This window comes from Aulonocara stuartgranti (genome assembly GCF_965226115.1).
Source record: "Aulonocara stuartgranti genome assembly, chromosome: 20".
NCBI classification, from domain to species: Eukaryota; Metazoa; Chordata; class Actinopteri; order Cichliformes; family Cichlidae; genus Aulonocara; species Aulonocara stuartgranti.
The window spans coordinates 26002652-26026568 of record NC_138956.1 but is presented as its reverse complement, the minus strand read 5'-3'; the positions used below and the strand labels follow the sequence as shown (position 1 = coordinate 26026568).

Genomic DNA, 23917 nt, shown 5'->3' with positions numbered 1-23917 from the left:
TTTTTGAACAGAAAGACATGGAAACAGGTACGCCTCGGTGCTCAGCTGGTGCTGTGTGAGTCCTGATGGAAAAACCTGTCAAAAATTAATTGCAAACACACTGGTTTCAAAATATTTGGCTCACATTTTAAAAATATATTTCATGTAGGTTCTTATTTTACTTAATACAACGTTTGACTGCAGTACACAAGAATAAGCCAAGAACATTGCAAACATTCTTTGAACGCTTAAAGGATAGTTACACCTATACGGTATATCATTGCAGTTATGCCTTTACAGTTTTTACATTTAGCCATGTGTCTCCTTGGAGTGACTTTTTTCATGTGCTGTAATACTAAGGTGGACACAAGCCCAATAAAATGATCACTCTAAAGATAAAAACATGGATTATACTTAGAAAACCTACTGACGGAGAGCCTCAGCTTCCAAACTAGTTTTGCTGTCTAGACTGATACCTTATTATAAACCTTTTGTCCTTTTTCTCGCTGTTCATTTGCCTTCTTAGTAACCTGTTTGCCTCCTTTTCCCTCAGTGTGAGCTGATACCATCTATAGACTATAAGCTATTAATGTGCAGCAGCAATAACAAGTAGAAAATAAAAGTCTTTTAGGGTGAATCATAAGAGATTAAATATAATTGAATTTAGCAGTGTGCTATGCACAAAGAAAACAATCTTGTTAAATCTGAAAAATTGTATTTTAAAATTGTATTTTATGGAGGGGGTGAACTTCCAAAGTGAACCAACTGTTGGTTTGTGTTTGAATATTAGATTTTGCATTATGAATACAATTGCTTATGAGTTGAATGATGGCAGTTGTTGCAGTTGCTTAGTGGGTCAAACTAGAAACTGGCTGTGAAGACCTTGTGATCTGATATTTATAGTGTGTGTGTGTGTGTGTGTGTGTGTGTGTGTGTGTGTGTGTGTGTGTGTGTGTGTGTGTGAGAGAGAGAGAGAGAGAGAGAGAGAGAGAGGGCAGGATATAAATAGCCCCAGTATGTGTGGCTGCTAAAGAGCCCCCTGGCTATACTGGTGTTAAAACTACACAGAGAGCAGCTTTTTGACTGAAGGTAAACACCACGCGATGAAAAACATTTTTATTTGGTTAAAAACTTGATTAGTGTGGAGCTTGAATGCCACGCTGTCATATTATACAAACTGTTGCAATACATGTGGCATTTGAATTTCCATGCTATAACTTTGTGTCGTGTTGCAGTCTCTGCTCTCGTAACAGCATTTCCTCTGCTGCTTTATATGTTCTTTTTTAAGAAATGTCCACTGGAGTCATTTGTGAATCTCCATTTGTTTGTTTTGCCGATGCTGAAAGAAAAAAAAAACCCTGCAGCTTCTCAACTGGAGATTTGCTTTTGACATTGAGAGTTATTAGACTGAAAATTGGGACAATAAGTCCAATTAAAGTCATTAGATCCAATATCCTGCATGTATTATGGTGTCAGTAAAGTAAAAACAATGAGACTGACTGCCACATTTCCTGCTTAGCTGCACTGTGTTGCAGTTGTTATTCAGGACTGTGAGTGGTGTGTGATTTAATGCTCTTGTTTACCTTATAGCTGTGCCTCCTCAGAGTAACCCCTTCTGCACTGGCTCTTTTTACACTTGTCAGATGAGCATGGAAACAGAAGATGACTTTTATCAATCAGAGGAAGACTTGGACGAAGATGAGGCAACGCAATATATTATTGAACAAAGTCTAATTCAGTATAGAAAGCTAAAAGGATTAAATCCAAGGTTTCTATCTACTCACCCAGCATTCACATATAAGTATCTATATTATGAATGTCTTGTTTGTTTAAGTGAATCCTTATTCTGTGCAATAACTTTAAATAGTGATCTGAAACCTTGTGAAGACCCTGATGAGATTTTTAAAGCAATTAAGGAGGGTAAGCTGATGACCTTTAACCTCAGTGCTGATTCAGACAATTCTGAATCTTTCTCAAAGATCTGATACGTCCCGTCTTCATATTCAGGTGATGAGAATGCCCTGAACAGACTTGCAGCCCAACCGGAGACTCTGTCCAGAGTTGATACACGAGGATGGATCCCGCTGCACGAGGCTGCGGCACAGCAGAATAAGAAGGTGCTAGAGATTATCTTTTCAGGTAAATGTAGCTGTAACTTTTGACTGGCACAGGCTTGTTCATTTCAACCCTGAGGTGTTGATCGGTTCCTGGGTGTTTGGGTTCCAGCATCACCCCCGGGTGCAGCCCAGTGTCGCACTCTGAAGGGTGAGACGCCACTGTTTTTAGCTGTGGTCCACGGGCTCAGAGAGAATGCTACATTCCTGTTACAGAATGGTAGCAACCCAGATCTCCAGAATGACGAGCAGGATTCTCCATTAGTGGCAGGTATCTCGCGCTATGTTCGTCTAACTTCAAACACATTTTATTTTAGAGATACCTCAACATGTGTGACACTTTCTCATCCTTTTCTCTCCTGCTCCTTTTGCTCACAGCTCTTCTAAATGATCAGTATGATTTGGCCACGCTGTTGCTTCGTTACAATGCCAAAATAGACCAAACCGGACCACTGGACAGGACAGCTCTACATGAGTCCGCGTTTTTAGGCTTGGAGAATTTTGTGTATCTGCTCTTAGAGTCTGGTGCTAATCCAAATGCATGTGACGTTAAAAAGAAAACTCCACTGGCTCTGGCTGCACAGAATGGACATCTAAATGTGGTGGAGGTTCTGTTACAGAAAGGTAAATGTAGTGATTCAATCTCCTTTTGCTTTTACATATGTATATAAGTAAATGCGTGTTCTCATAGTGCTTTAATTCATTTTTTAGGTGCACAGGTGTGGTGTGAGTCGGAGTCAGGTACGATTTTGTTTGATGCAGCGGCATCAGGAAATCCTGACATAATCTCCTTGCTGCTGGAACACGGTGCAGATCCAAACGTACCCCTTTATAGTGGGCACCTGCCAGTTCATCGAGTGGCATACCATGGACACAGACTGTGAGCATTATCTATACTTATTTTCCTGAATTTTTAAATAGGGTTTCAACCAATATCATGTTCTCACATAAAGATTTTTTTTTGGGTTGTTTTTTTTACAGAGCACTGGAACATCTCATCCCAGTGACGAAGCTGCATGCTGTAAAGGAAAGTGGGATGAGTCCTCTCCATTCTGCAGCTGCTGGGGGACACGCCCAGTGTGTGGAGATACTGCTCAAAGCTGGCTACGATCCAAACTTCATGCTGCACCCAAGGATCCGCCGCAACTATGATGATGACCGCAAGTCTGCCCTCTTTTTTGCTGTGTCCAACAATGACCTCCAGTGCACCCGCTTACTGTTAGAGGCCGGGGCTCTCGTGAACCAGGATCCCATCAACTGTCTACAGGTGGCTCTGAGACAGGGCAATTATGAACTGATCAACATCTTGCTGAAGTATGGGGCAAATGTCAACTACTACTCCCGTGTCAACACCACTCATTTCCCCTCAGCGCTGCAGTATGCCTTAAAAGATGAGGTTATGCTGAGAATGATCCTGAACCATGGTTATGACGTGAAGCGCTGCTTTGACTGTCCATATGGTGACAGTTCCCATGATTACACTGCTTGGACGACATCAGTCATTAAAGACATGGTGGTGAGGCCAAGTTTATGCTAAAAAAATTGATAAAGACTGGAACATGTGAAGTGCAATGGAGTAATGCTATTCTACAAAGTTTCAGATTGACTGTCACATCTCTCTTTCCTTTCTAGTTCTGTGAGGTGATAACAGTATCCTGGCTGAAGCACTTATCTGCCCAGGTGGTGCGCATCATGCTTGACTACACTGACCACGTCTCCTTCTGCACCAAACTAAAGGACACACTGCAGGAGCAGAAACAGTGGCCAGAAATCTGCCACATTCAAAGTATGAACTGCTCACTACCTGTTGTCAGCAAAAATGTGCGCTTCATCTGTAGTTGCTGACTTTTTTTGTCTGACAGGAAATGTGCGGAGCCTGAAGCACCTGTGTCGCCTGCGGATAAGGGAGCACCTTAGACGCCTGCGTTTGAGAGCACCAGCTTTTATCAACTTCCTTCCTCTTCCTCCCAGGCTGAAAGATTATCTGCGTTACAAGGAGTTTGACATTTACAGCAGGGGCAGTATGATTATCCCCTGATGAAAACATATTTATAGATATCAAAGATGTCACTCTTTTATAGAAAGCTTCCTGCTTTATTATTATTATGTGTGATTAAAATTACATTACTTATACAGTCAAAAAATGTGAACATAAATTGTACTCACCTTTTAAATATCTATCAGAGACATATATATGAGCGCAGCGGGACATTGGTGGGTAACAGTTTGTTTGCAGATGACGTGGCGATCTGCAGTGAGAGGAGGGAGCTGGTGGAAGAGAACCTGCAGAGGTGGAATATGCGCTGGACAGAGGATGAATGAAAGTCGGTAGAAGCAAGACGGAGTACATGCGTCTACATGAGAGGGAGATAGGTGAAATGATGAAGATGCCAGAAGTAGAGGTAGTGAAGGTTAGATGAGTTCAACCATCCAAAGCAACAGACAGAGCACAAAAGAGAAGTGTAGGTAGGGTGGAGATGAGTGTCAGGGCTGATTTGTGACAGAAGGATAGCAGCAAGAGTGCAAGATAAATGGTGGAGACAGTGACAAAAACACGGGCCAAATGGAGGTGGCAGTCTAAAATTTTTGATGGGAATGACCAGGATTCGTACAAGATTAGGAATTAGTATATCAGAGGGACAGCTCAGGTCGAGTGGTTTGGAGACAAATTTTCAAAGGCTGACATTGTTTGTACATGTGCAGAGGAAGGATAGTGGATACACTGGACAAAGAAATCTGAATATGTTAGCATCCAGCCAGAAGTCAAAGAGGAAGACTGCAGAGAAGGGTCATGGATGCAGTGAAGGAGGACAAGCAGAGGGTTGGTGTGATCCACTATGGCGACTCCAAAAAGGAGCAGCAAAATAATGATAATAATAATAATAATAATAATAATAATAATAATAATACCCTTTAAATATCGATTTTACTTACTGTAGAGGTTTACGTTTATTGAGTCATGTATGAAGGCAAGTGTATTACCGATAAACATATGAAAATCACAGCCTCTCTGCTACCATCTAGTGGTAGAATGGGGTATTACAAGCGTGATTGCTCTGTATTTAGTTCTACACAAGATTTTAATACATTTTTAATACATAGAATAGAATAGAATTAGAATAGAATTCAACTTTATTGTCATTGCACATGCACAGGTACAGGGCAACGAAATGCAGTTTGCATCCATCCAGAAGTGCTTTAGTGATATAGATATATTACAATATATATTGGCAATAACATAGATATGTAAGTATATTACAGAAATGGGTCTATTATGGTATGTTATAATGCACACGGTATGAAGTATGTTGTGAATATTCTATAACTATAAGTATGTACAGGCTGTAGTCTTTAATACGTCTTTAATACGTGCACGGTGCCCGAAAATACATAGCAGAGCCAGTACTAAAAAAAGAAAAGAAAAAAGAAAAGAAAAGAATCGGTTTGCATAAGTCACACTGTCAGGGCTTTCACAGCTCCAAAGCGGTGTTTCACATCCTCTTTCTTTTTCTCTTTTATTTAATGTGAGAAATAGTTTCACTTTTGCCATCCTGTTCCCTCCACACACAGCCAATCAGACGGACGGTCACCGCGTCATGTGTTGCAGTACGCCTATCGGTCGCTGGGTGGCGCGGATTCCCTCGTATGTAAACAGTGACGGCAGCGTTTTGCAGTGGTGGAGAAGACCGTGTACGTCATTTTCACAATGGCGGAGGCTGGGTGAGGAGGAGAGTGTGTGTGTACAGCGGCGCCGTAATCGTCAGAGCTACATTGTCTTTAATACGTGCACGGTGCCCGAAAATGGCCCTGAACCCCAGCGCGGTGGGAAAAAGGGACTCAGACTATACCGAGACGACGGATCTCCACCCGAAAGGTGGCGAACCCCAGAAGAATTCAGCCGCCACCTCGGCCACAGCCAACCAAAATGGCGATCAGCCTGGATGTGGAGACAGTGTAATGCCCGAACAAGAAGCCCCTGAGCGGCGGAGGAGCATGCAGGCGGACGCTCGGAGCTTCAGCAGTTCTCCTCTGCCTGCCCAGAGATCGACCGATGAGCTGCCACGGAGAAATTTCCAAATCCCGAGGAAGATTCGCGAACGGAAAGGTGGTGCCATATCGCAGCTATTTTGAACAGAGCCTGTCCTGTCTTTCATGATTCTGCTGCTGCATGTTGCTAGCCTGCTAGCTAGCTACTTGCTTTCGCCAGTTATATTGGTTTAGCTAAAGGTTTGCGAACATTTCGGTTTCGGGCTAGATTACCATGCTGCAGTTTGAGCAGGCGAATAATGTCGGTTGGCGTAGCGTCTGTTTGCAGGCATGCCGCTAGCTGTGGTAGTCCAAGTTAACCAGCGGGCAGCGAAGGCGCCACTTTGAAAGACTGGCCATCTGAAAGCACACCATGTTCCGTTTCCTCATCCCTACCCGGCACCGTAGTACTGTTTAGTAATACAGCAGGAGTCATGAGTGGTTTGCAGTCATCACCTGACAACATGTGGGTGTCTCTTTGACCTCAGTGAAGGGCACGGATTTATCCACCCCACACGTCCATCCCGGAGTGTTTTCATAGCACCATGGTTCATTTGGTGGGGCTGCCCACCCCTTAACCCAGCTTGATGTCGCTGGCATTTCAGAGCATCAGTTTTGCACTTCACCTGAGTACCCCTGAGAGCATTACTCTGTGCATCCACCTACCTACGTTACACCCGCCCTTCCCCTTCCTTCTTGCAGAAAGGTGGATGGGCACTGTTGGTTACATTTTCCACAACTATGCTGTGGAGCATCTGTTATTTGGATATATGCAAAGTCCTGTTGAAGTGGAATTATTCTAGCACTATAGGTTGCATAAGTAATTTATAAAGTGTGTTAGTTTCCTAACAGCAATGAGGTACACTGGGCTGCCCCAGTACCCCGTCTCCAGCCTTTTTGTCATTTTGACTTACAGTGGAGAGGTTTACTCTTATCACACAGGCTTGAGGATGTTGACATTTCATTCAGGTTGTCTGCTAGTCATGGTTTCACTTCTTTGCATGAGTTTGGATTACTTGATAAACCTTATGTAAATAAATGCAGGTACTAGACTTCATCCACTGTGTCAGTGTAGCTGCCAGGATTGTAAAAAAAAAAAAAAAAGCACTGGTCACTGGTGTTACGTGCACCATCGAATGCCCATGGTTATTTTGTATATTTAATATTTCAAATGATAACACGTGACATTCATATTCAGCTAAAGCCTAAGAAGGAACCGTACGCTTTAGACTTAAAGTCTTACGGCGAGGTTGTCTTTTAATCGAGGGAAATGGTTGGTTATCAGTTTGATGTGGCTGCCTCCTGCAGGTTAAATTTGAGTTTAAAATGTGACTTTTCGAAGGGATCGTCCTCTGCTCATTCGCTCAGTCCTGCAAACTGCAGATGGGAAATGCTAATCCGCTGATTCGCTTCTGTGTGCAGGCTTGTACCAGTTTCTCCCCCCCGAGAGCCGGGAGTTTGAGGACCTCGTGAAGATCATCTCCTCGTTTTACCTGGACGCATCATCGCGAGGAACCTTCACCTACTGCAAGGCCAGGCTAATTCACAATGAGCTGCTGAAGAAGGAGGTCAGTCGTCAAGTTTCTGGATAAAATGGCAGGCAATTTAAATAGCTGTGCTGAAGAAACGTTAAATATTGCGAGGTTGCCCCCGTGTCTAATTTACTGTCTGCTCGCCTTTTCTTCGTCAGTTCATAGAAAAGCGGAGAGAGATGAAGCAAGAGGGGCGGACCGAACAAGAACTCGCTGAGTCGTACTGCTTCCTTTTCCCAGACAAATCCAAGGTTGGCCTGCTGGCAAAACCTCACTCATATATGCAGAAGGATATTGACAAATTGGGAAGGCGCGGAGGTTTTTGACTTGCTTCTGAGCTTTGCCTGTTCTGTGTTTTCCAGCTCCAGTGGATCTGTGAGAAGGGTTTATCAGTTGGACACTGTAAGATTAATACACTAGGAAATCCATCAGTGGGTAAGCCGGGTGCTCCCATGTTGCTGTTATATGAAAATGGGCTTTGCAGAATAATTAGTCGAATTCCTTTTTATTTTACTTATCTGCAAGTTTCACAAGCATTTTACAATTGCCTCTGAAGTCTAAGGTAATGGCTCTTACATATGCAATAATATATTAGTCCAATGTTTATTACATACTTTGTTTTCGGATACATCGTTTCTAAGTAATATTAACAAGCATCAGCAAGTAATTGACATAAACGTAGCCTATTAGAAATGTTTTCCCTTAATTTGTTTTTTGTAATCCTTGTAGGTGTTTACCTCTCCAAATATTCCGATTTGTTACAAATCAATCCTTTTGAAGTGGGCGCGTTTGGAGACATGATCATTTTTAAAGTTATGAGGGTATGAATACCTTATCTGTGTTTTGCATTAGAGCTTTGACAGTTCTCTGTTTCCATTTGGACTTTGAGTCAGTAGTTGCATTTTGTCTCTCAGGGACGAATAAAGCACATCCACGAGAACACGCCGAAGAATGCAATCGAATCTTCACCCAAGTTTGACTGTCACTTGTCCAAAAGTGCCAACAGGGTTACATCTCTGCTGTCTTACAGGGCTTTTGAGCTCACGCAGGTAAGTGCTGGTTCCTCTTTATTACCCTGTTTATTTAATCTGGTGTTCCGTCGCGCGTTAGCCAGGTTCTCTAAAAGGTCCCTTCCTGTTAAAAGAAAGTTCTTCCTCCCCACTCTCAGCAAATGCTTGCTCGTAGTGGGTAGCTGGGTTCTTCCTGTGTAATCTTGCGCAGTTGTTGTTGGGATCTAGTGCTGTGTTTTAATCCATCTTCATTTGTGTGTTGCAGCAATATTTTTTTGAGTTTGCATTTGATGAGATCAAAGCGCGGCCCAGGCACGTGTGCCCCTACGCTGTGGTTTCCTTTCAGTACAAAGGCAAGGAAGCTGCAGCAACTCCTATGGCTGCACACAGGTACGTAATCCCGCAGGAAATGGTAAAAGCCAGAAAGCATTTCTAGGCCGTTGAAGTTTTTAAAAAAACAAAACAAAAGTATTACATCTCCGCTGAGTTTGTAAACAGCCTCTATGTTTTGCTCTTTAACAGGTTTAACACTATTTCCTCTGAAGGGAGTAAAGGTAATGGTATTTAAGCTTTTCTTAAATGTAATCAAAGAAATTGGCTTCTTTTGTGTTGTGTTAAAATAGTGCCACGTGTGTGTAAACGTAATAATATATGAAGTGGGTCTGTGCAATAAGAGAAAAATCTATGATGTGCTATTACATGACTTAGGCTAAATAAACAAATACTGAAGTGGGGCTATAAGATACATGGTTCATGTGTCTTGCTGCTAGCTTTTAAGACACCAAATGTGTCTTGAAATGAGGCAGCAGTTACAAAAAGTTATGAAGTATCATGCCTGATGTCTGTGTATGTCTGTGAAGGTTCTCAGTCATCCAGGTCATCGTAGTCAAAGGAGCTTGCAAAGAAAAGCGTCTGGACTTCTTTAAGTTGCTTGAAGACATTTCACCTCTCATCCGAGAAGCTTCTTCAGTTCTAAGGTCAAATGGTGGAGAGTCCCAGATATAAACCTAGTGGGAGTAACCCCCCACAGAGGGACAAAAGGACCCCCTGATGATCCTCTAATCGCCTGAGCCAAGGTGTGAAACTGGGTGTGGGGCCCAATCAGCCAGAGTTTCGGGTGTGCTCATTGAGAGAGTTCAGGAGAGTTTTCTCCAAGCATGACATCCCAGTGCATTTCAGACCCAGCAACACGCTCAGACAAAAACTGGTTCACCCGAAAGACAAAACGCCAAAACACAAACTTAACAATGTGGTGTATGCTGTACAGTGCAGCGAGGAATGCTCAGACCTCTACATTGGAGAGACCAAACAGCCACTTCACAAGCGCATGGCACAACACAGAAGAGCCACCTCCACAGGACAAGACTCAGCAGTGCATCTGCATCTTAAGGATAAAGGACACTCTTTCGAGGATGCCAATGTTCACATTTTGGACAGAGAGGACAGATGGTTTGAAAGAGGAGTGAAAGAAGCCATCTATGTCCACTGTGAGCGACCATCTTTGAACAGAGGCGGGGGTTTACGACACCAACTCTCTGCCATCTATAATCCAGTTTTGAGATCCCTCCCCAGACGCCTTAACGCCCACTCACATCCTGGGCCAGCTGACCTCAGGAATTTGCATGATAAGGTGGGGCCAGGTTTCACAATGAACTCACCCGAAACTCTGGCTGATTGGGACCCACACCCAGTTTCACACCGTGGCTCAGGCGATTAGAGGATCATCAGGGGGTCCTTTTGTCCCTCTGTGGGGGGAAACTCCCACTAGGTTTATATCTGGGACTCTCCACCATTTGACCTTAGAACTGAAGAAGCTTCTCGGATGAGAGGTGAAACGTCTTCAAGCAACTTAAAGAAGTCCAGACGCTTTTCTTTGCAAGCTCCTTTGACTGATGTCTGTGTAGGTTCTCAGTTATCCCGCTCACGTTAGTCTCAGGAAGAATGACTGATGTTTGACCTCTGCCTGTTGCAGGGAAGAGCTGCTACACTGTGTGGAGTGGTCCACTAGTGAACAAGGGCCAGGAGTTGTTCCCCATCTGTTTACGATCCTCCCTGCGTCCTTACCTTCCTTTCAAACTGTGAGTAAACTTTTTCCCCTCTCATGCAAGTCTTAACAAAAGGTCCACAGAGAAACTGGACTTTTCTTTGTTAATCATTAAGGACACTCTTTGCTACACAAGGTTTTTTATGTGCTGAACTTTAACTCTTTGCATAATTTGTAGGAGAGGAGAAAAAGCTACAATGTCCTGTTTTGTTGTTCTTGTTGTTGTATGTTTTTTAATAATGTAACATGTGCCCCGGTGCAGGCCTGAGAAGTTGGAGGTGAATCGGGGCATGCAGCTAGAGCAGGTGAAGCGAAAGATTCCCTCAGTGCTCTTTTCCTGGGACACCTACAGCGTCTCACGGGAAGGTTAGTCCAGAACACACATTTGTTTCTCCCTTTTTTTCCTCTCATAATGATCATAATGGCCCCTGGCATGTGGGCGGTTGTGCATTACTTGAAATTCTGTAAAGCTTTTCTAAAAGCATTCATGCATCATGAAGCCCGGCTGTCTCAGTAAAGTAGCTTTTGTGTGTGTGTGTGTGTATCATAAATGATTACATGTTGAGTTCCGAGTAACGCATTCCCGCCTGCTTATTTCTGTCTGCAGTTATGAAGTGTGGGATGTCCTGCAGCCTGTTTGAGGTGGTGGACGGGAAAGGCAAACCAACCAGCGGCAGCTTGGCCGCTCTGGTCAACAAACTGGAGAGAGACCGGATGGTGAGTCACATACCTGCAGTTTATCCAGGTTCTCTCAGCAAAATAAACACAACATTCTCAGGTTGTACAATATTCAGGTAAATAAAATGCTCCTTTCTGTTTTGACAACTTTGCATTTCTGTGCATTTGTTTGATACAATTAAGGAGGATCTCGTTTCATAAACAGTTCCATTTTCTCATTGCTTAGAAAACAGTGTAGGGATGTCATCTGTCAAGCTGCCGTGCTAATCCTGTTCTATTTTGTTCAGTAATTTTAAACAAATGGCATAAACCTGTCAGTTTAGCACTCATTTACACACTGAGCAAATGAAATCCTGTCCAGAAACAGACTGCTAATATGATTGCTCCCATTGTGCGATAATGATCTATTCCCTGATGTTCTGACTGCAGCTTTTGCTTTTCTTCTTCAGGTGCTGGTGAAGTCCTTATTTGATAAAGGCTTTCTCTTCCTGTTGTCCTCGGCTCAGATGGTTGAATCCAAAGGTGCCAGAAAGCTTTATCTGCCACTCTCCTCTTGTAATTCTCTGTTGTGTGAGTTGAACACCTACTTGTTGCCTCCGGTGAGAGTTTGAGTTTTAAAAAGGTTCTCTGTTTGTTTTCTAGAGCGGCGGGGGCGGGTAGAGAAGAACCTGCAAGCATTATTCATCTTTCAGGAGCCAAGGATGATCGTCAAGTACTGTAAGTCGTATTCATTGTCTCTACATGCATTTTCTGACTGATCCCGAGTGCCAGCATCTCCGTGCAACGCTAAAGAATATTTCATTTTTGTTTATCGCTGTTATCTTTGTCATGCCGGTTTTTACACGATTCTGATGCATTTTTTCCCCCTCATTCTTAGCATCGAGGCTGTTCGAGCCAGAGCCGCTGACGGTGGAGCCTCATCCGGCTTTCTTGTCATCCATGGAGTCTTTCATCCCCGCAGTGCACTACGGCCTGTTCAAGTTGCGCCCAAACCCAGGCAAGGACCTGAGCTCTGGGGTGGAGCGTCAGGCCACCGATTACCTAACTCGTATGGATTCAGGCACAGTGCGTCCATTCATCCTACCCGACTACAAATATAATGTAAATGAAAGGACGAACCCCGTCACAGCACCCAGACCCAAATGTAACATGGATGCTGTGCTGCGATCGTACGTTCACAACCCCGCAAACTATATTTTACCTCTGAACAAGGCAAAGGACATCATTGAACGAATACGGAACCCTGCACCCGCACCCGCTCCAGCCCCAGTGGAATACAGCCCTGTTTCTGACTGGGGCGGCTCGGACAGGGGCTCGGACAGAGCAGAGAGACCCTCAGAAAGGCTGTCCCAGGAGAGGGCGCCTACAGAAAGGCCAGCCCAGGAAAAACCGCCGACTGACAGCAGCGGCGGCAGTAGTATTAGTAGCAGTAGTAGACGGAGGCCAGGGGTGGCCCATTCAAACGGAGCCCAGCTGCAACACAAGCCCCACGATGAGTCCCAGCCTCAGCCGCAGAGGTTGCGGCTGTCCCAGAACGAGTACGATAAAGACAAAATGAAACAGCTGCTTAAGCTAATTCAGCTTCATAAGAAGGCACTCGTGAAGGATCCTGGGAAGGATCGGGGGGAGGACGGCGCCTGGGATGCCAACAGTCTGAAAAGGAAATTTGAAGGGGACGAGAGAGGAGGCGCGAACAAACATCAACGCACAGATCAGCTGAGCAACGGAGAACCCAGCAGAGGTGAGGCGCGCTGCGATCACCTGTGGAGCCAGATTTCAGTCGTAGAATTTAAGTCACAGCCAATTGAATGAATGAATATTTTATTCGTTTCACAACAGTCTGATTAGTTCTCAGGAATTGAATAACTTCAATACATTTTTAAACAGGTTCATTTCAAGATGCATGTCTTTTTGTTGCTAACCCAGGGGGCTGTTTGAATATCTGTGCATACTGAGAAGAACATCCTAAAGCTGAAAAATAACCTATGTGATGAAATGATGAGAGGGTTTCCGAATAACCTCAAGTTTATTTTGGCACATCTGTATTGCAGTTTCAAAACGTGCACTACTGCTAACTTATCTGCCTTACTTGTGCCCCACTAGGTGCACAAGGGGACGACCTTGTGGATGAGGGTGGGCAGAACGAAAATCTGACAGCAGTGATGGAGAGCATGGGGATCTATGACACCGACCTAAGGGCCCGTGGCAACACCAATACCTCAGCCGTCAGCGAGACCCAACGCCTTCTCAAGATCCTCCTGGCCACACTCAATAAAGCTGTGGCTCAGGGTTCAGTGTCTGCAGACTCAAACCACGGTGAACCATCAACAGGTTCAGGAAGGGTGGAACCCGTTTACCACGACCCGGACCATAGGAAACAAAACGAGCCTCCGTCACAAACGAACTACGCCGAGGTGAGATGTAAACAGCTGATAGGGTTGTTATTTTGGAATATTTTTTCCTATCCAAAGATGAATAAGTATTTTATTGTACTTAAAAATATCTACTGGTGTGTTCTCTCTGTGCAGGAGGACATGGACTGTAGCCCAGGTAGTCCATTCAGCCCGGGCTCCCCACCAGAGCAAAAATGCACATCAGAAAACACAACCTGGGATATCCCCGCCAACGAAGGTACCTGAAAGCAATGAGTTCACACAGTCATCAATCTTTGAGGCATATTTGTGCTAACAAGGCATCACCGTGACTAATTTCATATCTGGCTTCCTCAGACAAAGCGCAGCCATTTAATGAGCAGAAGCCCGAGCCGAAGCCCGAGCCAAAACTAGAGCTGAAGTCCGAGACGAAGCCTGAGCTGAAGCCTGAATTGAAACCCGAACTGAAGTCCGAGCTGAAGCCTGAGCCAAAGCCTGTGCCAGTGGCTGCGCCAGCGGCAGACGTTGACCCAGAGCCGAAAACGCCTGCCGTTGTGGAAGTAAAAAAGATGCCTAAACCCACGCTACCTGCTGTAGAGGAAGTTCCATTCAGGCCCTCCATCAGCTTGGACACAATACTAAATCAGGAAATCCATAGCCTATCTTCTGACATTAAAAATATCATGCACACACAACACATCAACTATACCTCGCAGCTGCCTCCGCGGTTGCCTCCTCGCCACTGCTGGGTGTCTAGCAGCTGCTTCTCACACTTCGTTGTGCCCTACGTCTCCCCTGTCCCCATTCAGGGGCACGTCAAAGCGCTGTGCGAGAAGATGGACAAGTTGATCCCAGCCCCACCTGCTCCCTCCAAGGTCACTTCTCCACCTCCCCCATTGACACCATCTAATCTTACTACCCCACCCCCTGCCCCCATCCCGACCACCAAAACGAAAGCAGAGCCCTCTCTGTCAAAGAGCACCGTCTCCTCACAGAGCAGTAAAACAAGCACCATCAAAGAGATGACATCCACTAAGATTAAATCGGAAGCCCCGTCAGCAGAGATGGGGGGAGAGGTCTACTCTCCTTCTCAAGTCACAGCGGAGTCTCCGGAGCAGAACTCACAAAACCCAGGCGCAGCTTCTGGCAGTGGGCCTGGGCTGCTAGCCGGCAGCCTGATTGGTCAATTGAAACCCGAAGTTTTCAGCAGCCTGGTGGAGATTTTTAAGGACGTTACCAAGAATACAGTTAAATTTTACATCTATTCTGGAGACGAGGGGGAGGAGAGCGCTGTCTGCAAGGAGATCAAGGTACAATGCATTATGTCATTATGTTTGTAAAGATTATTGATTAACCACAGGATTCTATAAATAATTCATTGCAGCTGAACCTATTGCAGCTACAATACAGTCAGTCAGTAAAAAGCCAGACAGTAATAAAAATGACGCTGAGGAAATTGAGTTGAAAGATAAAAGCAGAAATAATCTTTTTTTTTTTTTTTTTTTTTTTTTGTGTTTGCATCTGTTTTGGGGGCATCTCAAAATATAAATAAGAGGTGGAAAGAGTCTGTAAATCTGCAAAGGTTTAAAAAAACAAACAAAAAGAAAACAGTGGCATAGTTATTTTCTATACAAGTCTAGGATTTCCAATATTTCACTGCTTAAATGTCACAGTCATCATCATCAGTTATAGTATAAAAAGATGGATGTCATTTCCAGGTCAGCAAACATCAGTGCTTTAAACATGCATTTTCTCTAATAACCAGCAGAGGGCAATTCTTCTGACTGCTAAAAGATTACATGCTGTGTAGAAGTCAATGGGAAAATAGCTCTTGGCTACATTGCTCTGTGACCTCAGATGGGTTTATCTGTTCAGGCATGATTTCCAGGTCACGTCTAATAAACTGTGAAGTTCATTTTATAAATTATGGTCATTATTAGGGTCAGGAAGGAGGATATCCAGGGTTTGCTCATTGGCTAACGACTTGTGAGTAGTCATTAACTAATGAGTGCACACTGTCCTCAATCCTTAACACCCCTAGTTGACATCTAAACTGCTGCCATTTTGGAAGAACTACTTAACAATGTTACACCGAGCTCCAGCGGTTACGTGATGATTTGATAATGAACAAAAAGTTTAGTTTTTTTACTCAAAAATGCCAAATGGTTTCAGAAAAAGGCATTTGCTGTTTTCATTGTCGTGTGTAATAGTCTTCAGATATCATTAGCTGCTGGAGTGTGAATCAGACATATAACAAGCAAACTGCACGCAGTGTGGGCTCATTAAAAAAGATGGAAAAGCACTTTTTCAGGTTTTTATGGCTAAAACTAATATTTTGGAGAAAATTGTAAGAATTCGGCAATGAAAATCGTAATTGGTTGCGGCAGTAATGGTGTTGTTACTGCCCATTTTACATGTTTTCTTTCACTTTCTTCATTACTTTTTTTTTTTCTCCTTTTACTGGAACCAGAGAGCTCATGTTTATTCTTCAGAGGGGATGCATACCATGAGTGCAAATACAGGTCATTGTGGGAATGTGCAAGGCTGCAATAGCTTCTCTTTGTCACTGTGGGTTCATGTCTTAGTGCTCAGCTCTTTCTGTATCTGTCAGTCAGTCAGTACTCGTATATGTAAAAGAAGAAGACACATTCATCTGTCTGTCTCTAACAATCTCATCCTCTCCTGTCTGTCACAAAGGAGTACTTGAAAAGTCTTGGCAACAGCGAGTGCAGCCCACAGACATTTTTGGAAAACAGCAGCAGTTTGGATAAGCTCCTCATCATCATTCGGAACGAGGACATCGCAGCACATGTGCATAAGGTACAATCGCCGCCCGTTATCCTCCCTCCAGTCGCTCACATCCAGATTGTAGTTCGGATGAATCGGCACCCGCTGAGCCAGGTAGCGATAAAACATAAATAATGGGAAGTTTTACATCTCCCGCAGAGTGCTGTTTTTCGTCTTGTTGCCTGTTATTTACACGTTCTATTTAGTTATAGTGCTGCGGAAAGGTTTTAGCGCCAATAGCAAAGCGAGGATGCTTTTAAAATATTATCATGAATTATTTCTCTTTAATTTACTTCACACAGTGCAGTAAACAAAACTACCAAATAACTGAGGATCAGTATTCGCAGTGAGCACCCTTTTCCTTTAAAAGAGCACCAGGTCTCCTACATATACGTATCTATAAAAGTACTTTGCTTTTAAGTTTTGGGTGTTTTTTTTTTTTTTTTGTTTGTTTGTTTTAGCTTTGTTTATTTAGTAGTGTCCCTAAAATCTCAGGCCAGTTACTAACAGATCAACGTAAATAGTTCTTAATAACACTGGCTGTCTGTTGTTTTGGGTCTCAGTGATTCTGAAGAATCAGTTTGGGATTAGTCAGACACTTCCCTGATGCTAAACGATTTAAATGCTGGACCTTATATTTCGAATTAAAAGATGTTTAATCTGGAAACTATAAAAACAACTTAATGTTTGGGGAATTAAAAAAAACTCACTCTTTCCTTTATTATGCAGATCCCGGCTCTGGTGTCTTTGAAAAAGTTGCCTTCAGTGAGCTTTGCTGGAGTGGACAGTCTGGACGATGTCAAGAACCACACTTACAATGAGCTCTTTGTGTCTGGCGGCTTCATGGTGTCTGATGAGTTTGTCCTCAACCCTGATCTTATCACGCAGGGTAAGTCGTGTTTTTCTTTGTGTGGACTGTACAAGGTCCAAACAAATATTACTCGACTAATGCTTGTATTGCGTGTTGAACTTGTATTGTGTGTTTTGTCCAGATCGTTTGCAGGGACTGCTGAAGTTCCTGGAGGAACAGAGCACCCCTGAACACCCCTGGCAGTGGAAGGTTCACTGTAAGTCCCAGAAGAAACTTAAAGAGCTTGGGAGGTCAGTATCTCAGTAAGAGATTAGCCATAATAGCTGTATCCACATCAAAATGTTTGCCCATACTGGTTTTAACTGACCTCTCTATGGAACTGCTTTTGCTGTTGTTTCTTAAAGGTTAAACACTAATGCCATGGGGCTGCTGAATCTTCTGACAGCCTATCAGAAAAAGCATTTAGTGGAGTTCCTCCCGTATCACGAGTGTGACACGCAGTCGCGGCAGGCTCCAGATCTGGACTGCCTCATCAAACTCCAAGCTCAGCACACACAACAGCGACACCTCATCTTCCTCACAGGTAATCTCACTTCACCCCCCCCCCCCCCAAAAAAAACAAAACAAAACAAAATCACCATTTCCACATGCCTCGTTAAGATTGTATTTCTGTTGTGTTAGCAAATGTCTTTTACTCACTGAAAACGCTCATTTTTACAGAGAGACCGTTTGAGATGTTCCTGCAGTACTCCAGAAACGGAATTGTGATAGCGAGCATCGACGATGTTATGAGCGGTTTCCACAGTCTCATCGGATCCATTAATCAGAACGAGCTTCCTACACCTCCTTCTACTGGTGGGTAGCATCAAAAAGGAGTTCATGTTTTCTGTATAATCTCATTGTTTTGCTAAATTGCCTTTTTCTCCAGCCATCTCACCAGTTAAAGATTTATGTTCTGCCAGACAGTTTTTTAAAGCACAGTTGTTAATGCAGCCATAACACATTTGTTGATTATATCTTTCTTTCCACTTTTCCATTACTCTCCCACTTTCTCTCTCTCTGTCTCTCTCTCTCTGCCCTCTCCTGGTCTCCCAGTAGTGAATGATGAGTGTGTGGAAGAGGAGGACATGTCATTAGACTCTGATGATGGCGAGCCACCAACCATATTAGATCCTCCAGAGCAAAAGCAGCAAGTTGCAAAGAAGCCTCCGCAGCCACCCCCGCCAGAGAACGAGTTTCGTCCTCCGCTCCCAGACCAGCAGACCACCCCTGAGACGACGCCTACACTGTCTAACTACAGTGCTTTCAAAACAGCCATCTCTCAGTTCAAAGCCACGAACCAGATAGGCATGGGCTCTTCAGACATTGGCAGCTTGTCACCGGGAGGTTTCCCTGTGAATCCCCACCAGAGCTTCCTGTGCCCTTCGGCCTCGTGGTCATCATATACGGGTTCCTCTAGCTACACGGCCTCCCCAGCCTATCCCGCCTCCCCCTGCAGCGGCACACAGGAACCTCCAACCACAGTTTCTTCCGGAGCCCCAACCCCGCCTGTCATGCCCCCAGCAGGACCTCTAGCTAACCTGGCCTCCCTCCCCTTGGAGGTCAAGCCTCCCCCTCCCCCTCACCTCATGATGCTGGGTCATGGATATAGCTCGGATGCTGGAGGAGCGGGAGCTGCTGGGACCTCTCCCCTCACCACCACAGTCCCCCCCTTCACAGACCGTAATGACGCAGCTCAGCCAGGTTTCATTGCTGGGACCCCTAAGAATACTAGTGGGACCCCCAATCAACCGGACAGGACACTCAGTGGACCTGGGGACGGGGTATGGGGGACTGCAGGGACCACAGCTTGTGACAATGCAAGCAACCCGGGCGTGGTCCCACCTGCCCCGGTGGATCCCAGTGGGCTCGCTAAGACTGGAGAAGCACTTATAGGCAGCACCCCTTGTAGTCAAGGGGTCAGGACTCAGGTGAATTGCGCTGACGGCCTTGGTGCATCTGTGGGTATTCCCACAGTACCCACAAGGGGGGGCTCTGTACTCAGACCTAAGCTGCCTCCACATCCAATGTCTGGTGTGGGCTATGGCAGTATAGGTTGCATGCCTCCACATATGGATCACAGGCCAATGATGGGTGCTATGGGCCCGGGTTCTTTAGGAAGTTATCGAGGGAGAGGAGTCCCACCTGTAGGACTATGGCCTCGGCCTGGGCGAGGGCACGAACGAGGCGGTGGGACTGGAGGTGGACCCTGCTCTTGGGGTTACCCAGCAGGCAGGGGTGGGCCACCAAATTATTACACAGACTATTCATATTCTCACAATTATGCCCCTGAATAGACAATCAACATGATTCAAGAGGCAACACAAACACCATACACCAGAGACTATAAGTGCTGGCTGAATGTATATATTTCCTTGTCATAAATGCATTGATTTAAAGCAGAAAATAAGGATCCTGGTTTTCTACATTAATAAAAATTGATACAGGCAGGGTTGAGTGTCCTACTGTCGTGTAAACTGTCTGTACACTCTTTCCATGTGAGCTATTTGAGACCCTGTTCAAACCACTATATTTATATTTGCCAACAAATGTTAATGGCCTTCCAGCTTCTCCGAATTAATCATGTTCTGTTTGTCCCAGTTTGGAAACGGTTTGTGAACAAGGGGAAAGGCTGATATTTTTTTAAAGAAAAAAAAAAGAGTGAATGAAATTTCACTTTTGCTGTTGGTTTTCTTTTCTTTTTTTCTTTTTATTTACACACTTGGTTGTCCAGAATTCTATGAAAAATAAAACATTTCAAATCTTGTGTGTGATGGGTTTGATGACGGTGTCAAACAAACCATTAAAAAGATAAATCCCAGCTGTCTTACTATTTTTTTTTTCTTTGCCTTGGAACTTCCCACCAACCAAACAGTTCAATTTTCAGCATGGAGGTGGATGATGGAGTTAAAGTGTAATATTGACAGTGTAGAGTACTGTAATGGAATTAAAATACTGACATCAAATGTTATTGCTTGTGCTGGTAGATTTAGAGGCCTTTTTAAAAAAAATGCAGTAAGGAAACATTTCCTGACATTGACATAACATCAAATAAATCTATATTCTCCAGCACTTACATCCTTTGAGGCTCCATACGGAGTGCGACCACCTCTTCAACTCTGTCACAACCGAAAGACTCATTAAGAGGGTCGATGAGTGAGTTGTCTCATCAGCCATCTGATAGAGGGGAACGCCAGGGGGCGCTGTTTGCTTTTAATGTAAGAAATGGGTTAGCAGCACCTTTTTCTACAGAACCTCATTCCAGCTGTGCCATGGAAGCTTAGGGAAATGTGAAAATAAGTTCTTCCTGCTAAATCAATTATGGTTAAGACCCGTCACACAAATGCTGAGCAAGATGTATTTTTATCATTTATTTTAGCAACCTTCTCCACATGGTTATTTATACTTAAAATAACCACTATAAATGCAATATTGAGCGGAGTTCTGAGGCTTGTATGCCTCATACAGGTATGCTTGGTTCTGGAGCATGAAGCACAAACAACAGACTGACTTCTACTGATTTTTAAAGGGACATACACATTACGCAAAATATATAATTTACTATGCAAGTTATGGAAAAAGTGCAATTGAATATGCTGCTGCTGCTAGCCTTTGTTAGTTGCTGCTAAGAGTTGTAACGAAAAAAAAATCAAAGATGATAGCTGAGGTTTGTAAAAATGATCATTTCAAGCAACTCATAGAGGTTAAAAAATTAAAAGGTTTGAAGTTAGGTTTTTATTTTGAAAATAGGACATTTAAAGCACGGCCTAAAAAGTAGCTTGAGACTTTTATTTTGAAATCCCCACAGAAATAGTTTAAAAAAAATAAAAAAAACCATGACATTTTAAAGCATTAAATTGGATATTTTATTTTAAAACATTTTTCATAATTTTAAGCATCTACTTTTCTTAGAATTGGACACCGTAATAACAAATTTTAAACTGTGCTAAAGCTAACAGTAGCTGCTCGTTCCTGGCTAATCGATTCATGTAAGTCTTTACTCATGTTCCCTCGTTCCCCTTAGCTTGTTTGTTCGAGGAAAAAATATCTGACTCTTAAGTTATCTGCACAGAGAGCAAGTAGAGTAGGTCTTGGTGCATTTTCTTTCAAAGAATGTGGGCAAAACAATGAATAAACCTGAACAGAAAAAAAAGCTTTTGGCAAAAACAAAAATAACAGGTTAGTTTTAGCTGAAACGTGTTAAAATGCTCTCATCCACTCTGTTTGTCGTATTTTTCATGAGTTTGTCACCAAGAGGCATTTTGGAGCGCAACTATGTGCATTTAGTCCCTAAAGTAGAGCCTGCATACTTGACTGAAGCACTTCCGTTTTATTCTCCTTTATACTTCCAGTCCCTCCACTACATTTGACAACTCTCATTGCTTTTCAGACGAAAACAAAGCCTGGTTTCTACAACCTGTCACATTCAGAAAATCTAGGAGTGAAGTCTCCACCACTCAGAAAAAAGATATTTCCACTCTCAAGCTGTCAGTTGGTTTCCATTTAGATAACTGTTTGAGAGGCAAAGATGTAAGAGGAGTCAAAAAAATGAACATAAACTTGGATAGCAGAACTTTGCTACCCCATTAATCATCTCTCAGCACTTCAGCTTTATCAGATAAAACTACCCAGCCTTGTATAATAAAGTAGCACACTGCAGCAGGTTCAAGAGTAAAATGTTTGGTAAAGCAGTGATGCATCAATATTAAAAGTCATAAATAATAATATTTCTGTCAGAGGAACCATTTTTTTCTGCAGAATCAGGACTTCTGCTTTTTCTACCTTTTGGTGCTTTCAGTATGTCGATTTAGGTACAATTCAGAATGGAAGAACTTTTACTTAGTATTTCTTAAACTGATATTTTATCACCCAGCGCAGGAAGAACATTTCAGATCTTTTATTTAAGCTAAAGTGCCTGTACTGTACTACACTTAATATTATTAATAAAATACTTTACAACTAAAAGTCCTGCATTGTCGTTGTTACAGAAATAAGAAAGTAAAAATAAAAATGGATGTTAAAGTGAGTTAATGATGCATTTTATAATATTGCTTAATATTTTAATTTGAATGTGAAGCCGTTCTGGTGTGTTTGATCATAAGAGAAACGTAACACCTGCATCTGGATAAGCAATAGATGGACCTAAAAATAAAGGAACTGCACCAAATCTATGCTAAAATGTAATATTTCTCTCTGAAATGTAGTTAATTTGAAAAATAAGTCATCTTAAATTTGTACATTCTCGAGGAAATGTGCACCTCTGTTGGAATTTCAGCTGAAAATTCTGATCTGAATAGATCTTTTACCACTAAAATGTGATCATTTTGAACATAATACACTTGATTCTTTAAAAGAATTTTCATTGGATTATGGGACACTGTGGAAGAAAGAACCAGGTCAAAAGAAGTATGTATTTCCATTGCTTTAAAATTGGTCCTGTGGGTTCAGTGAGCAGCAGAGATCTCTGGGTTTAGGTGTTACCTTGTAGATGTGCCTTTGCAGGATGTAGGGATTTGGGCCAGAGTCAAACTTGCCTCTGTTCACGAGCAAGTGTAACACCAGTACCCCTTCTCTCATTACCTGACATTATGGAAGACCCATTCCTCCTTACACTGCAGTTTTTCTTGTCTTTAGTTTGCAGCCTAAAGGCAACATTGCAAACATTACATTAGAATGCAGCTTGAGCAGAGAGAAGTAATGTTGCTTAAAGACAGCTTTTTTTTATGAAGCCCTTTGAGGCGATGCACAAAACAATGTAAACAACACAGCAGAGGAAAAAAATGTAATCCAGTGCTCTTCTATGAGTCTCCGTCAATCACATATAGCTACATTAAGATTATAAATGTAGCCAACATGGCGATACCATAACGACAGCCTTGCAGGCAACACTATGAGGCTGCACTTGGACACAGCAGAAGTTCTAGCTACATTCATGTGAAAAAAAAAAAAAGTTTTCACACTATTTTGCGCAGTCCTCTGAAAATCTAAACACACTCTCACTGCATCCTTAGGATCTAAGTGGGTAAATAGCAGAGAGGGGCTGCCAATCAAATTGACTTGTTTAACTGATAGTCAACAAGTGTTGCCACCTGTGTAAAATCAGGTTTTGGTAGGAAAATATTTTGCGCTGCTTTCAAATTGGTCCCAAATAGAGCCCTTTTTCTCACATGACTGTGCATGCTTACAAAGATAATGCTAGCTCGCTGACGTTAATCATTTCAAATTCCAACATCACTCTATTATTTGCTAATTAACAAAATTGAGTGTGACTGTCATTGGTTCTTTAGAAAATTGGTAAGAAACCAAATGAAACATACAGTCGTGCCTGAATGAAACATCAGGGGATCAGAAGAGTTATTCCTAAACAGACTTGGATGTGTGCAACATTTTTTTATGGCCATCCATTCAGTACTTGTTTCTTTCACTCAAAAATCGAATATCTTCAGATTTACTTCTTCGAGGTCTGTACAAAAAGTAATGGGAATCCATTAAATAATAGCTGAGATGTTTCAGAGTTTTAGACTG

The 23917-nt window shown here is 43.1% G+C and overlaps 2 protein-coding genes across 3 annotated transcripts; both read left to right on the top strand.

Moving 5' to 3' along the window:
- Positions 1-767: 767 nt before the first annotated feature.
- Positions 768-4988, top strand: asb14b (ankyrin repeat and SOCS box containing 14b). The gene is made up of 10 exons (XM_082520230.1): positions 768-1068; positions 1623-1747; positions 1847-1899; positions 1987-2118; positions 2206-2364; positions 2472-2717; positions 2805-2973; positions 3075-3609; positions 3726-3879; positions 3956-4988. The coding sequence occupies exons 2-10, from the start codon at positions 1623-1625 to the stop codon at positions 4129-4131; spliced, it is 1749 nt and encodes a 582-aa protein (XP_082376356.1). The 5' UTR covers positions 768-1068; the 3' UTR covers positions 4132-4988.
- Positions 4989-5731: 743 nt separating this feature from the next.
- On the top strand, positions 5732-20159 carry tasorb (transcription activation suppressor b). 2 transcript variants are annotated; one of them, XM_082520221.1, is made up of 23 exons: positions 5732-6198; positions 7542-7687; positions 7810-7902; positions 8014-8086; positions 8381-8472; positions 8566-8700; positions 8927-9051; positions 9184-9215; positions 10634-10739; positions 10968-11071; positions 11313-11422; positions 11833-11905; positions 12026-12100; positions 12261-13124; positions 13487-13797; positions 13912-14014; positions 14113-15065; positions 16453-16575; positions 17272-17431; positions 17535-17643; positions 17758-17936; positions 18074-18208; positions 18452-20159. In XM_082520221.1, exons 1-23 carry the CDS (start codon positions 5895-5897, stop codon positions 19687-19689), a joined length of 5643 nt encoding a protein of 1880 aa, XP_082376347.1. In that variant the 5' UTR covers positions 5732-5894; the 3' UTR covers positions 19690-20159. The 2 variants fall into 2 exon arrangements, with proteins under 2 accessions (XP_082376347.1, XP_082376346.1); XM_082520220.1 differs by having other exon boundaries at positions 5733-6198; positions 18449-20159.
- The last annotated feature ends 3758 nt before the right edge of the window (positions 20160-23917 follow it).